Source organism: Eleginops maclovinus, chromosome 3 (genome assembly GCF_036324505.1).
Source record: "Eleginops maclovinus isolate JMC-PN-2008 ecotype Puerto Natales chromosome 3, JC_Emac_rtc_rv5, whole genome shotgun sequence".
NCBI lineage: Eukaryota > Metazoa > Chordata > Actinopteri > Perciformes > Eleginopidae > Eleginops > Eleginops maclovinus.
Window position 1 is genome coordinate 17618711 of NC_086351.1, and position 17171 is coordinate 17635881.

At 40.9% G+C, this 17171-nt stretch overlaps 1 protein-coding gene across 1 annotated transcript in view; it reads right to left on the minus strand.

Annotated features, from left to right (window-relative positions):
* LOC134862332 (eukaryotic translation initiation factor 3 subunit H) overlaps positions 1-17171 on the minus strand; it is a 51978-nt gene that overhangs the window by 4451 nt on the left and 30356 nt on the right. The window contains exons 3-6 of the mRNA XM_063880191.1: positions 15430-15597; positions 11498-11597; positions 8206-8355; positions 1024-1144 (exon numbers count right to left, since the gene is read on the minus strand). Coding sequence (XP_063736261.1) covers positions 1024-1144; positions 8206-8355; positions 11498-11597; positions 15430-15597 — 539 coding nt within the window. The remainder of the gene's footprint in view (positions 1-1023; positions 1145-8205; positions 8356-11497; positions 11598-15429; positions 15598-17171) is intronic.

A 17171-nucleotide genomic window follows, 5' to 3' on the forward strand; every position in this document is an offset into this window, starting at 1 on the left:
ATGCAGGAGATGAAGGAGAAGCGTGTCTGAAATTAAACGATGCGAGTCTTCAGTGGGCGCATGTCAGCAGCTGCACTGAGGTGAGGGTGGAACACTAGGACAGATATATAAGGGTTAGTAAAGCTTTATGTCATTGTGTGCTCAGAATGCTGATGGTCTTGCTTGTTGCCCAATAACTTACATCTGTAAGTTCATGCAATTGTTAAGCAAAGCAGTCTGCATGTTTTCTTCAAATGGTATATTTATTAAGGGATCATAATCAGTCCATTGGAAAATGAAATACATAAAATGCGTAAAACGTGTCTTTTTCCAAGCACTTTGCAAGTCATGTTCTGGATCACGTGATGTAGGAATTGTTCTGACGCACCAGTTCCATCCATCCTTGTATATCAAAGGGTGATTCAGACAGGAGAAGTAGTCTGGTGTTGAAACAAAAAGGGCAGCGTAGCGAGCATGTTGCCCATTGTTTTTGTTTTTAACTGCGTACCCACAGAACTGCGGCTTCATTAGAGAGCCAGAGAAGGCCTATTATTTTGTGAACACAGTGGACTAGCATGCCTATGGAATATCCGTGTGTATTGATGTGAACATAGGTACAGATGTCAGTAAATGTTTATACAACTCTAACCTTTGCTGTTTACTGTGGTTACTTCAGGTGGTACTCGGAGGGTGCATGTCTATTAGTTTGTGAGCCTAGGGTACCATACCTCTGTTTGAGTGTGTGTGGGACAGGTTTCCTGCTGTGATTACAGCTGCAATTGGTTGCATCCAAGGCTGAGAGAAATATACCTGCTGTTTTCCTGTCGAGTTTGTGGATGCAGGTGTGTGTGTGTGTGTGTGTGTGTGTGTGTGTGTGTGTGTGTGTGTGTGTGTGTGTGTGTGTGTGTGTGTGTGTGTGTGTGTGTGTGTGTGTGTGTGTGTGTGTGAGACACTCTTCCACTTATAATCACGCTGGTAAGGTGATGTTTCTGCTGCTGGCTCATTGTGTCTGTAGGTGTGTGTGCGTGTGTGTTCTGGATTTACCTGGTGCTTCTGCTGCTGCTGCTTGCTCAGGTTGCGGCTGTAGGTGTTATACTTGACAATGTCTTGGCTCATGTCATCCACCCTGTCCATCAGAAGCTGAAGGCTCTTTTCCAAATGGTTGCTGGGAAAAGAAATGGCAGTGTGTCATTCACATGGTGTTGTGCAGCCGTTAGTACTTGTGAACTGCTGTGACATACATTCTTTCACCAGAAAGATGCAATGTAATGACATAGCCATCTGGTCAGCTGATCATATTGGCTTCAGGTCTGACTTTTATTGTGATACATTTCTAGTCATGTTTAAACACAATGGCTAGTACAAACAATTATTTGTATTATCTATAGGTGTGCTGTTTATGTTTTAGTTGGTGTCCTCCTCCTACAAATGTAGTTTCAGTCAAGTCTCAATATATTCAGTATTATGTGATGTAAAACACAGAATAGTAGGACATATCAATATTTGAGTATTACAAAATAATAAAAGATAATTTGATAAGCCAGATAGTTGATTATTTAGCTGTTGCTTTTAAGAGTCCTATAGCTCCTAAGGCACAGTGCAGTTTGACCACATTCTGATGCAAATCTTCCACCAAACCAAGTTTAAATCTCAAGCAAGACTAGCATCTCGTAACAACCACTTCCAGTGTGCAGTAATCTTAAAAGAGTCCATAAGCACGAGAGAGATCTTACATCAAGTAGCAACCACTACACATGGGAAACGCGAGCTAGTGGTAGACCCTATCCCAGCTTTAAACTTACCCCCAGAGACCTGAGGTTGCTGTAGAGAAATGCTACATATGCACTTTCCAATGGCCAATGTTAGTGATCCCGTCTAACCTCATTGTAAAGTTCACCTCCCTGCAGATTTGTTGCTTTTGTGTATCCTAAAAGACATCTGCCATGAAACCACTCTCGAGGGGGGGTTGTGTGTACTCAGACCTCAGAACTCTTATTCTTGCCCCTGTGCTTCATCTCGCTGCTTCGGTATCACATCCCTCATCTTCTCCCAACACCACCACACTGACAACACTTGACACAACTCCAGCGGCATTCCTCTCCTCTCCTCCCGTGAGGTCCATTTTTGACAAGATGTCTCACTAATGCTTCAAGTTCAACCTTGACAGTGCAGCAGTGGTCCACTTCAAGACAATCATCCCTTAACACTTTCCTCTGAATCTATACTGTTTCATTCATGAATGTGTGGGTTCTACATAATGCAGCGTGTACTGTGGGAAAACAGATTCCGAATGTTTGTTTAAATGGCAATCGTACCCGCAAGGACCGCCAGCAACTGTGTGTGTTTTGTCTGTGTTTGCACTTGCTGTGATGTGCTTTGTTGGTGTGTTTCTTTGTTTGTGTGATTATGTGCAGGAAGAGTGCAGAGTGTTTTGGGGTGATTTTAGTTGCTTTCCTCCCTGCTGCGAGATTTGTCAATTAGCACATTTATAAATCAATATTCCTGCATGCCCCGGCTCTCTTATGCTCTCTCTTCTGTTGCAAGCTACGAGAAATCATCTTGTCAAGATAAATTACAGACACTCAATTTCTGAGACTGTGCACAGTCTTGAATTTAAAAACACTTGCACAGACAACTTAAATTGACCTGAGCAGAACTCATTTGCCTTGCCAATTCGAACCAATATCTTAAGTGCAAAAAAAGCGTTTTATGTTATATGAATATGGTTCAGTGACATGTATTGACATAAGAAGCATAGCAAACGTTTGAGAGCCGTTTCACATTGTCATTATGCTGCAGGAAGCTTCATCTACAAGAACTGTTGGAACAAAGCACCTATAGTTTTACAATGGCCTTAGGGGGTTTCACAATATTAAAAAGTAAGGTATGCACATTGCATTAATTTCAACAGCTTCAAATGTTCTTGTTGCAAAGAGGGTGATTGAACTAAATTAAAAAGTGAATTGTTGGAGAGTTAAACTGCAACGCACCAGACTATGGCTAAAACAAACACCAGAATGGATTACATGCATGTTTTTAAAATCAAGCATTCATATATAATTAAAATATAGGCCAACAACTAAGCCACTCATCATGATCATGTCCGTTTAGCATACGACTACCACCGACCCAGCAGCTTAATCACATTAAAATGCAAACACAAATACACATTAAGTCCCTCAAGCTTGCCTGCACATAGAGAGAAAACTAATATCACCACATGCATGCACATAATTGTATTAACACTGCTGGTGATGATTTATTATGTTATTCTCGGATGCTTGACAATCTGTAACACTTTCCATATCTCTGCCTGACACCTGCATGAGGTGTGTGTTAATGTAAGTGATCAAGTATTCAGCCTCAAGGTCTGTCGGCTGCCCTTGCATTGCCAAATGTCAGGTGCACAAGTTATGTGGACAAAATGGGTTTTCTGTCAGAGTTCCCTTCGTTTTTCACTCTTGAAAATTTAGATTAAAGGTGTGAATAGTGTATTATTTTCAGGGGCTCACGTTGGCTTCCCCATAGACTGCTGCGACACATTCAGCCCCGATGGTGTTTTCTTGTGAGCACTGTTGTGCGATCAGTTTGTCAACCCTCCACTGCAGCGTCAGAGCTGTAAACATGGAAACTGATGGCCCAGGACCAAATCTCACCACAGCACTTCCCTGCAGAGTCCCTCCGACTGTGTCAAAATTGATTCTAGCTGACGAAGGCCCATTTAAAACTATTCCATCGAGCAATATGGTAGCTAATTTGTGTGGTGCGCATTTATAATATATGCAAAGGAAAACTTTTAGTCAGAGCAAGATCTGTCACAACATCTGTCGTTTATGTATTTGTCAAGAGTTTTAAGCTGGACTGAAGTGTGCATTTACCAGTGACTGCACTGTATTTTTATTTAGATTGCATTTCATAATGCGAGTTTCTGTGCTTGAAACATACTTGGTAATGAAGGGTTGCTTCTACCGCTTCTGCTTTCACACGCATTATTACTTAGTTGTGTTTGTTCATGTTTTTTGAGCATGTCCTGTTGCTACAGTATTTTTTATAAAAGCCAGAATATTCAAGATACACTTCTGCTCAAAAATTCTGCACACAATGTTTCCAGTAATACATGGTTGGAAAAATGTTCCCACCAAATAAAGCATTCTACACTACACCGTGTCTGGTCAAACGCTCCAAAGAGTTGAATTATTCAGACAGGTCAGTGAGCCTTCGGATCAATCCTGAATAAGAAATCAAAGTCCAAGGGGGGACTTCCTATCATCACGGATTCTGTTTCACGGTATGGGTTCAAGGCAGTCCATACGGTGTGCTGAATGTATGCCCGGGCCTACATGCTCGTATTCAAACAGGACAATGGAGGACAAATTCTAGAACTGTATTGATGTGCAGGCGAAAGTGGTCTGACATTCAGTAAATTGAAAGTTCAGAGCCGTTCTTTAACAAAGCTGCCAAAGGAAGTGACTTCCATTCTTATAATGAGTGTAATACTCTGATGGAGCCTTCTTAACTGATGCACTGGGGCTCAATATGGATCTCTGGCTTGCTTCTGCAGCAGAATAATAGGTTTTCAAAAGGACATGAAATAGCCTACATCTAACATGGTCCCAATGTAGTTCATAGCATTAGCTCTGTGAAAGTATACGAGAAAACATTAAATTAATATTTTCAGACAGATTCGTCATGGGTTGGACAAATTCATAATCCTTACAAGACTGAATAGGATATTAATTTTGTGTTGAAATCTTTAGTATCTCTCTCCCTGCCCATAATCATTATTTCATTGCAGAAAGAGACAAGAAACTGTAAGAATATAAAGAAATATTTCTGATAAACATCTCATAGGAGACAGTTTGTCACTCAACATACAGCAATATTTATGTCACCATCCCCTTTGTGGCCCGATCTCCATTTAAGCGGCTTTATCTTCGTCATTTCCCTTCTACCTCCTACAGCTCTAGCAAAGCCTCACAGTTCTTCTATTTTCTCCCTGCACTAACATTTCCCCTGACTGAATACATGTCATAAGGGGACTCCTGTAGAGAAGAATGCTATGTTTACATATCCTTCCTGTCCAACCTTTCTATGCTGAGGGCCAATTAAACTAAGCAGAATGGAGGTAATGGACTGCGTAGTTGCTCAATCATACAGAACAAAAAGTAAAGGTTTAAAGGATGATTCAGAAAGAACAATGACAGGGACTACACATTCTAATGCATTTACCGTAAGATAGCTCTGTGACCTCACATGAATACAGGTTGCTCTCTAACTTTGTTAAGGCATTACGAGGCTGTTTATGGGGAAATAGCTCCATAAATGAATTTACTTTCATACAATCCATCACCACCATCAACATCATCATCTGTGGTAAGAACAACCCTGTGTGCTGGAGTGAAACTACATTCACTCAGCCTTAGTCATGGATGACATTGACAAATGGGGCTGCAGATTGGAAAATGAGACAAAAAGGAAAAACATTAAATAAAACCCATTATCCTTGTCTTTTTTTTGAATGGGTGGAAATGAGAAGAAAAGGGTGGGGCTGTCAGCAGATGATGGGGAGAGACGAGAAACGGACGCTACAATCCAAATCGAGGACAGAGCTGCACAGCAATCTGACAACTTCAGGAAACAATTTCATTTTACCAGACATCCCATTGGCACTCATGCAGAGTAACCTACAGGGAGGCCTCGCTTCTTCTGCTCCATTCCGGGTCATGTCAAAAGGTACGTTTCAATTTCAGAGTAGTCATTTGGAAAATAAAATAAAATGCAAGAAAAGTGAGGTATTCTCCTCAGTGTAGTTGACATGTTCTAGAAGATGACTGTGCTTGTACCTCATGGGGTCAGGCACATGCGTTCCACAGAGCTGTGTCCACAGAGCTGTGTTCATTTAGAGCATGGTGTACATAGGACACATGAGAAAAACATCACAACAACTCCCGATGTGCTAAAATGAAAGTCAACACGGAGTGATTCTGCACCCCAACAGTGTGTAAATCAGCACTTCCGAGTCGTTATTGTGCTAATGTCTCACACCTGCCCCTGGGAAGCTTCACAGCTGTTGCTCCAATTGCAGCGGTTCATCTCCATAAATGATTGCTGATAAATTCTCCTGAGACGGATGCTGAAAGCCTCCGAGATCATAATGCGAGACTTTAAGTGCCAGGCTGCGAGTTGATACGGTGGGGTTGGTATTTGTTCATATTGTGCTCATTAGTGATGGAAGACAAAAAGTTAGATGGCAAGTCTTGTTTTTGGAGACATTTCTAAATAAATATATCTTGACATTTAGATGTTGGCATTTACTGTACCGAGCGTTGGACTGGATGTCCCAATCAAACCTCAGAGACTAACCCAAGGGTGCACCCATTAGTTCAGAACCAGTACATTTGTAGGGACTCGTTTTTGTTGGTTATGGATTCATGCAGCAAATAAATGTTGGGGTTTGTTTTATAGCTCTAAGATGCGCACCACAAGCTACAGTGTTCAGTTTCACATTCTAAGATGTCATGATGGTGTGTCCCTCACACACATTGAACTGTAGTCCAAGCAGGTTAACTGTGTTCTCTTTAATATTTTCATTGTTATCCAAGAAACAACAAACCCAGTGAAGAATACTACTAATAACTATCATCTGTGGCACCATTGGTTCATAAATCATATGCCATAGATGTACATTATCCTATAAACACTATTGAAATTACACAACAGAGCCATAAAGTTGCACAGAGTGACATATTCCTTCATTACAGCAAACATGGCCAGTGTAGTTTATGCTGTTCAGCGTGTTGTATTTTCTCCAACAGGAAACTACTCCAGTTTATGACATCGCAGGTCCACCCGATCTGACCCCTACTTCATTAGTGTGGTCAGCTGCGCATTCAACATAGTGGAAGTGATCCGAATCTGACCCTCACATTGAACAAAACAATGGTAATTCCTGCAGCTAACGATAAATGGTAAAGCAAGTTAACAAAGCGGGGTGAACAGCGTGAGCATTCGTTTTCCATCGGTCAAGAATGTGGTCTATAGTGTTCGTAGCAGACCAAATAATTAATAAAACATGTGCACCGCTACAGTGGTGTATCCGAAATAAAATATAGAGATCATGTTTATTATAATGAAGGAATATGTCACCCGATGCAATAATATGACTCGGTTATGCGTTTTTAATAGGTTTTGGTAGACAATTGCACAGAAGCTTGAGCTTTGGATACAACACTATTCCTGTTCTGTTGTGAGATACATTATGGGATTCATTTTTTTGGGTGGGATTCTTGAGATAATATAAAGATAAAGTTAAAACCAGCCCTACTAAGCAGTGCTTGAAAATAGCACTTAAAGCATGTATGGAGGGTAAACATAAGGTAAGACGCATCGATGGATCTCTTATTCCTTCCATCAATCTTGCACACTTAAGGACAGTGCACAAGACACAGATAAATGCCCATGAGGGCCCTAATGTCAAATCAATTTTAATTTAGAACTAGCTTTAACTCACGTCTGTGAAAGCGCCCTGCAGGTTTAAAGAGATTCCATGAGATTGTTTTAAAGCTTGTAAGACACTTTAAAGAAGACATTATTCTTTAGTAGATATAAGAGTACAGTACTATGGTCCTGGTGTGCAAATGAATCAAATAGAGGCGACACTTTGCTTAAGGTTGAGTTATATTGGGTGATCTAATTGCTATCAATATCCTGTTTTCCTGGACTTCATGGTCTAGTGATGTTGCACAGAGGTCTGTTAATGAACTTTATGACAGTATTTCCTCCATGATGCAGGCAGTGTCATAAAAATAGAAAATAGCGTGGAATGGAGCATGACCAGAGATTGAGCAAATAAGTCCAGAGATTGAAAAGCTTCCTGCCACTCTGATCTTAAAGGGTGACCTCCAAGTGCAGTATAAGACTATGCATTTGCATGAGAAACACTCATGAGTATCTAATGCAGTAACATCTGTGAAAATAACCTACATGTTCAGTGCTCGATTAGAAAATGTGCAGTGGGATGAATTCATTTGAATGATGATGCTTTTTTTTTTTAAGAGGACAGATGTTGATAAACCCAGTGCTGCACGAGAACATTCAGAAACATGTTTTCAATGTGAGACTCTTGAGAAAAACAACAGATGGAAATAGTTGATCCAAAGAGCGAAAGTACTTGCATTATCTCCTAAAGCCTCTTTCTTAGGTGGCTTTCATGAGCTAATATCTTACCTGCTGGAGAGGTTGAGCAGTTCGTGCTTGTCTGCAACCGTGGACTTGTCCTCCAGATCCCACATAAGCACGTTGATGAGGTGGGAGTTTTTAATGATGATAGGCACCTCCTCGAACATATGCTCGAAGCCAATGTTAGCCTTCTTTAAGCTGGAGAGTACAGGAAACAGGACAGGAGAGACGGAGGCAGAAGAAGAGGGCTTGTGTTACACTGTGTCTCTCCCAATTAATGTTCCATCATTACAATCAATTTGACAATTACATTCAAAAGGAATTCGTCTTGGTGTACATGGGGCACACAAACACAGTTAAAGATGGAAAGGAAGAAAAACAACAACCAAAAAAGATGATAAATAATTGAAAATATTTTCCGTTAGGATGTAGAAAAAATGTACATGAAAACTTGATATACCAAAAATATGTGTTCACTATTCTTAAGTACTTGGAATAATAAAATCAAATCAAATATGTGCAGCATTGTTATGGATTTGGATCAGACGAAGCTTGTGTACAAATGTGCAAAATATTGTTTAATTGAGGGTTGTGCAGAAAAGAACTGAAATGAAATTTTAAAAAATGATATTGTTTGCATAATGTGCGTTAATGTAATACAAACAGTCTATATGATGGCTGAAGGCAAGTGTTAGTGGGGATCCCGAGCCTTGGTAATGAGGCCGGTAGTAGAGGGGGATGAAAGTACAGAGGTGAGTGGGGTTTTGTTCAAAACGGCCCAGCTGGCAAGAGGTTTTGGTCCTGTTGGAGCTCTGGCAGGAGGCTGCACTCCATCAGGACCAAAACCTCTCGCCACCCGGGCCATTTTGAACATGTTATAGGAAAACAGAGGGGATGGGGTTCAGAGTGGTTTTATGTCTAGTTCTAATGCAACTCCATGCTGTAAACATCTGTTTTGTTGAGGGAAGAGATTTCCTTGGGCCTGCTTTGACATGGCCTGATAATTTCATTTGTTGTTCACACGTGCTTACAAGTAAGGTTGCAAATGGAGTATTGCACTGATACCACTTGCCCTTTACATCTCAGTAAATTGCACCTCAGCCAAATAAAAGCAAAATGAACAGTGATGTTATGCATGCTGCATTTTGATTTCGACAAATGGTGTGATACGATGGGATATTCACATTGCACACCCCAAGCAATGTTCGACTCAGTAGCCTAAATGAGTTTTTTATGGGCACTGTTGACAAGTGTGCAAAGCAACAACAGATTTTTAACCACCTCTTCTTGTTCCTCGGAGCTAAAAGCTGCAACTCTTTCTTTCTCTGACATGGGCCTGTTAACACAAAATGGACCTTCAAACTTTGCCTAATGTCTCACATAAAGCCGATTGCATTGAACGGCTGCCTGTCACTAGTGCACAGTGCATGAACAACAAACTAATGTCTGCATATGTCTAATGTTGGCTTACTAGGGACGTCTTGCTTGTTTTTGAATCAATACAATCGCTGCATTAGTCTACCACGTGCACTGTACCATAAACAGGGATGATTATATTGTTGTGATTGTCCGTGTGGTAAAGAGCGGTGTGGAGGATCATCTGAATCTGATATGGTAATTAAAAATAATAAAATGTAGTATCACTTTAGGCAATCTTTTTGGAGGCGACTGAGGCAACAACAGTGGAATATCCTGCCTGAGGCCTGGAGAGGGTAGAGCAAAAATCAGTATGATAGCAGCAATCTATAAGGTAAATCCATAAAGTTATACATACTGTTTGTTATACATATTGGCACAATTATCCATCTGCAGGGCTTTAAAATATTTCCTGTAAATTATGACCTTTTCAAATGCCTGCAGAGCGATACAAAAAAATGCCAATGAGGAAATAGAAGGACAGGCCACTCCAGCTACGACAAATTGGTCAAACCTACTGGACTTTGGCGCATGTAATGCCACGCTCTTTCCAAGTTGGGCCCCGCTGGACAAAGCCAAAGGTTGACTCTACTGTCGGACTAATTTGATGCTTCATCTTGTGTGCTGAAGTGGAGGGCTATTGACCAATGCCTCCATAGCCCAGCAGACTTGGAGGGCAGTTCAAAGGGATGGTTCTATTCAGCACTCATCCATGCCTGCCTTTCATTTCAAAAAGGTGCACAATATATGCAAGCTTATGTAACATCAAATACACCAACATGAAAGAGACTTCTTTTTACACACACTGTAGTGGTGGAGGAAATGAAACGCTTTTGAAGTTTAGCATCTCGCCGTAAAAAAAACAGAGACGCATTATTGATATTCAGATTCAGAGTCTATTCTGAAAATAATAGGATCGAGACAAAATTGTTGTTATGAACGATATTGTGCTTTCCTGGCCTGCTCTGCCCCCTCTCAATCGTGGGCTTATTGGGAACTCTGATAGCTACAGATTGGAGTCGTAATAAATCATATGAACTAATGAAAAGCCGCAAAAATGAGTAGGTTCCCGACTCTGGGCCAAAAAGACTGGGTCAATAGAGAAAGAGTTGCAGGTAATAGAGACACACAGGTTGGGAAATAGAGGAAATAGGAATGAAAAATGTCCTTTTTTCACAGCAAATACACATCGCTTTTAGTGAATTTAAAAATGTACATCTCCATGTTCTGGGGGACTTTTTTATGGAGAGTTTTACTTGCATGGTCCGCTCATTACATTCATTTTTAGCTGTAATTTAAAAGTAATTACGATAAGCCTCGGGGTCAAACAATTTGTGAACACAGTACATTTGTTTGACGTGCAAGGGCGAACTGATAAATCATCATCATCAGCGTCAATCTGCAACTGTTACTAAATGCCTCCCCTGTGGATGCACAAGGCTACATTTGCATTCATCGATAAGCAGAATCAAAAGAGCAAAAAAAGGCAAAACATTTACATTTTGTATTCTGTAAGCAATGTGAAGCCAAGTGTTTCAATAACTAGTACACTGCACATTCAACATGTGCCTGTCTTTATGAGCTTTCTTAACTGCTCATTAAAAAACGAATTTCGCTTCGTTAAGACCAAAGCAGAACACATACCAATTGCGTCTCCTTGCAATGCTAAAAATGTTTGTTAGCTTTTGCCCTCCAAAATTAATGTAAATTCGGGGGGGGGGGGGGCAACCCCTGACAAACATTTTATGGCCTCGACTATAGAACATTTTCTTTCTTTATCTGGACAGAAATACAGACAGTGTTTCCACTTTGGTTATACGCACAAATCTAAACAAAGGTATTAGTGATAATGTAAACCTCTGTGTGCATGTGATTGTGAATTTCATCCATGGTATCTGTGTGTTTTTCTCTAAAAGCTACTCACCCCTCAGGTGTGAAATCCTTCTCTTTGCAGATCTCCATGAGCTTGGGTGTCAGCCTGTAGGCCTTGAGGGACAGGGAGCCCTGTGCCGTCTTAATAGGGTCTAAAATGAAAAGAAAATGATTAATAAAAATGCTAAAACTGTTAAAACAAATCTGCTTACCGCTTTAGGTAAACCTTTCAAATAACACAAAAGTGGTTTCTTAGACTTTTTTCTTTTTAAACATAGCTAAGAAAGCAGTGTTTGTCATTATACACATCTTCTATTTACAAACGAAGAAAGAAATCTGATTAATCTGAACATCACTTTTGTAGTGAGTGGGAACAACAAGATGAAGGCAGCAGGGGGGCTACCATAAAAAAACAAATCAGGGAAGATGCATTGCTTTGCCCCCTGCTGGGACTCCTGACTGTTTCTAAAATGTAGGGACGTGCTGACTGCCATTCACTGTAGGTAATTCGCTGGCTATGGATAAGTACCTCAAACAACCCCACTTAAAACAACTGAACCATCTCTTTAAAAGAAATTCTATTCAATCCTTAATAGGTATGAAAAACACTCATGTCTGTCTGTACAGGCTTACCATTTTGAGTAGTAAGGGGGGGAGTGGGGGAGTTAGTAGTAAGTCCATTGCAAAATTACATTTGTACAGCAGGCTTTCTATTATATTAAATCAATTCAACAAACTGGAAAGCCTAGCTAAAGTAACATTTAAAAAAGACAGAACATAGATCTAGACAGGCCCTGAGGAATGGCTAAGTCGTCCAATTCTATTACACTTGCTAAAGAGGAGGAGGGAAAGTGGTACTTTTGGCTCATACAGGACAGGCTGAACACTACTAAACGAGAGTCCATCAGAAATGTTTGTGTGACTTATTCCCTCTCCAACAGCCAACTGTGACAAGTGATTTGCCTTGGGCAGAGTCACTCCCAAACGAGATACAGAAAATCTTCATGCAGGCCAATTTCTACTGAGACTGGTGGTTGGACAGCCACATTTTAATAAGACAAATCTTTCATTTCCATAGGAAGCTTGGTAAATAAATCAAAACACAGCTCCTCGGATCCACTTGAATTTTTGGAATTTAACTTTCCTGTCAGGAAATGCTTAACTCTTTGCACAGATGCTTTCTCTTGATCAATATGAAGGAAACTGCAATGGAGAATATGAACAGGGTTTGTTTCAGTTTTCTCATCCATTTGGTAAATGTTAAACGAGCACCAAACCAAGAAAGTCAAGAAAACTGCACATAATTAAATGTAAGCTGAGCCCATTCTAAATTGCCAAGGATCTATTTGGGCTGTACTTGTTGGGTTCCAATTCAATTAATCTCATACATAAACAAATATATATATATCTCCATAACTTCGAATCTCTTAAAGTACTAAGCTTTATTGCTTTTTATTGTTTTTATGTGTGCTTGTCTATTAAACCAATTCCACTGAACACTTCTTGCCAGAAAGACGATTGTTGTGGCAAACATGTTAAACCAATGTTTTAACAACCCACTCCAATTCTAGTCTGTCATTGGAAGGAAGCTAATAACTCGCCAGTTGGCCACCTGATTGATTCATCCATCGGCATAAAATGACTTGTGAGCTAATGACGAAGACAAGAAAAAAGAAATCAATTGTCTTTCCCTTTGACTTTAAACAGAGATAATGCCAATTCCTTTGAGGCGCTTTGATCCGTTAAGCGCTGCATTATTGACTGACATTAAAAGGAGCCCTTGTTTGGTATAAGAAAGGGCCGTCTGAATGCCTGCCTGAGTGGCCAGCTGGCTGGCAGGACTAGATCAGAGGGGTTCGTATGTCAGATGGTTCAAATTAATCTTTGCCTGTCATGGAATTGTACAATCTGAGAACATGACAACCCTGAAGTGATTTTGGAGAAAAAGAACAAGGCTGTGGGGACTTCCTTGATACTCACCGGCACTGAAACATTGATGAAATTCAAAGCTGTTTTCATCATTTTTTAAAATGGCAATTCCAGTTTCTGCCTCAGTCTTGACTTGGAGTGAGTGGATAAACACTGAGCTGTTTTAATGAAAGACTGATCTCAGGTCAGTGAGCTTGTAGGATGCTTTGTGTCACCCTGGCTGTACTTCACACTTATTTTTCGGCTTATAAACCTTAAGGAGGTAAGCTCAGCACATTATGAAGTGTGCAATATGGGCAGAAGCACCTTGGTGGCCAAATTGTAATGTGGCATGCCATATGACCCCAATGCCCCGGATTCTATTTTAGCTTTGGAACCTTTGTTGCATGACATTACCACCCCCCCTCATTTACAGTCTGCCTGTAAGCAGTTATCTGTTTCTTAACGGAAAAAAAGATCATGACTGATCTGCCATGTTCCCAATGTCTACATTCTAATTTTTCTTCAGCTTAAAAACCTTCTGTATTGCCAAAGTTATTTCAGCACTATGAATATATGAGTTGTGCTCTCATAGCAACCAGCCACAAAGTAAATACTTGTTTTAATCACTTAAATGTGCACATATCCATGTAATGACCTAATATTCTGCCTCCGGAATCAATAAACACTTGGAGTGGTTATGTTGTAATGAATCATCATTTACTTAGTCGCTGAGGATTTAACGGCACACTGTTTTGTAGTGACAGGTTTTAATTTTCTGTCGTGTAGGTTTTAATATTGCTGTCATTTCAAAGAAAGCTTACACCATCTGGTATGGCATTTGTGGTGCAGTAATTATGGGCAACTCTTAAAGGTCTTTACTGCGAAGGAGGTGCAGGCACATGATGTCCGTGCGTTCATGCAAGTGGTTACCAGCTACCCTGTTAATCCTGTGTGTTTTCCCTGCTTTCTGCTCCTCACTGCCTTTTCTACTGTTGGCCTTTTCTTTAGGACTGCAGACAGACATGTGTTACCTCCGAGCCCCTTCTTTTCCTCTGCCATTGATGATTTACTCCGAGATCCTAAGCCTGTGCATTACTCACGTTACCTTAATGTTTGATGGCAGTTTGCATTTTATAAATTGCAACTGTAGAAAGAGAACATATTTATAATTTATTTTTCAAGCTCTCGCTGCTATTTTTAAATGTATTTGAAGTCAAAGACAATTGCAGGATTTATCTTGAGAAGTAACTGTTTTTTATATTTGTGCTAACCTCAACTAATCTTTTCCTACATCTGTCAAATCGCATTACTGTTAGGATTCTCTGAATGTCAACCACAGTAGAATATAAAGACTTTCCAGGTCATCCTGTTCTTGGATATCTATTGATTTGAGAGACCACATTTGACTTGTGATGGTTTAATCATGGCTGAAACTAAATTGAATATGAACCACACAGTCGCTAGTGGCAGTGCCATTTTTTGACTGGGAAGTCAAATCTAATACCGATGTGGGTTATTAAAATCTCAGCAAGGCTTTGTAATTTCAGAATGTTTTCCCCATTGTATCATAAACCAGCAGCATTATTTTGTGGAACTATTGTGTCAATCTTAACTGGTGCTGCCTGGGACCACTTTCCTTCAGCTTGAACCTCTGTCATTAGCAGCTGTCTGAATGGTTGTGTGACAGGTAAACAATATAGCAGTGAATCGGCTCCCTGCATTCATGTGCTTTCACAACTCAGTCAATAAAAAAATGTTCTGGTAGTGATGGTAATAGATTAGATAAGAATTAGACAAGCCCATCTGACCATTACATGCCCTGGCCGTTGGTCAAACCCATCTTGGCCGTTCAAACACACTAAATGAACAGTATTGATCAATCTTTTTGGTAAATAAAACCAACTTCCTCAAAATGAGTATTTCTTGGCAACTTTTGTAGCGTCGCTTGGTGAACATTACAATCAAATTCAAGCATTGTTGTCAACTTATGGACATTGCTCTTGATTACTTCCATTGCATAGAACGTATGACATCAAGCCCAATTGTGAGTGTCTTCACTGTGGGTCTACTTACCATAGATGAGTACAACGGACTCTTCAATGGCATGCTGGTAGCTGAACTGGGAGTCGAGCAGCGCTCTGCTGACAAAAGAGCCATAGTAGGTGGACTGGTACCAGCCCACATGCAGATGGTCAATGTTGACGTGACGCAGGGAACGCATCATCTCCATCTGGTACTGGACTAAAGGCAAAGAGAGAGGAAGAAATAGATGGAGGGAGAGAAAGTGAAAGAGATTGGAAAGAAGAAAAAAAGAAAACATTTAATTCAGAATTAAGTTTTTGAATCTGTGAATATCTCGTCTCCGTCTGTAACTGGACATGATGTATGAACAGAAGGAGGGAGAGGATGTGAGAAAAATAAGAAACAGTGAGCAAAAAATAAAAAAGGGGAACAAGGACATGATGAGAAATGCACTGAAAGAGAGAAAAAACAAAAGGCTTCATCGTCTGTTATCAAGTGGTGGTGAAAGTTTCTAAAACAAACATGAACCGGGAACAGCAGTCACCCTTTCATTCCTTATGTCAGTAAATATATCCTGTTGGAGAAAAAAAGAGGAGCGATAGGTACACAGACAGGCTTCAGCTACTGGCGAGAAGGCTAGATACATTACAAGGAGAGCCATTTCATTACACCAGACACATCCTAAGGACGCGCAGCCAGAAATACAAACAACCTGCCTCGCTGGCTGTAAGTAACAACCAAAGCAAGCGAGCAAAACAGCATCTCCATGCAGGCTAGCTGGAGGAGGTTGATAAATCAGGGTGTTATTGGGCAGCTGTGGCCCCCTAGACCCCAGCCTGTAGAGCACATCCCTCTCCTGCTGGGGCTGTTAGCAAGAACAAACTGGAGAGGTGAGAAAAGGGATGGCGGAAAGTGGACGAAAAAAGAAAAAACAGCATAAAAGACGGAAAGGTGGATGGAAGATTGAAGGCGCCAAAGAGGGGAGAAATGAAGGGGATAGGTGAGGGCAGAAAAAGAAAAGAGGTGGCCTAAACTCGACCCCCGGTGGCGATGTCATGTAAATCAAGAAATTAGTTCAGTCCCGAATATATTTGCAAAATACATTCCCGTTTGTAGCTTATAAATGGATTTGGCCTCAGAGTTCATGTCGTGCTCACAAAGGGAGCAGTCGTGCAAACAATTCACTGCTTTAATTTACGTATCCAGTCATTAACCAACCTCCCACAAACACAGCTGCACTTCTCGCTCACTGTCATTTGTTTCACTGCCTCTGCTGTACTCCACATGGGAAACAAAAGGCACCGGTAGTCCAACAATTACACATTCAACTCCTGCAGGAGTGCAGCATGAGGGGAAGGGCTGCACCAAGGTGGTTCTTCCTCCAGACAATAAAACACGGGACATTCGGATTGGAACATTGGATGGGGCCAGACTGGCGGAGAGGCCCTATTCACAGCACGTCCAGCGGGGATGGACTGGATGCACCAATCTAGCCTTTTAATCTATCCTTTTTATATAGTGATTGACATGGTCAGTGAGACAAAAGACAGCGGCAAAGATGGACAGGATAATACAGCAGGGAGGAAATGGAAAGGAATGAGAGGAATTGAGGAAGCAGGGGTATATGAGGGGGGAGATTGCAGACTGTGTTGCAACTTTGTGACAAACCCCAGGGGGATGAGGTGTCAGGGTGTGTGTGTGTGTGTGTGTGTGTGTGTGTGTGTGTGTGTGTGTGTGTGTGTGTGTGTGTGTGTGTGTGTGTGTGTGTGTGTGTGTGTGTGTGTGTGTGTGTG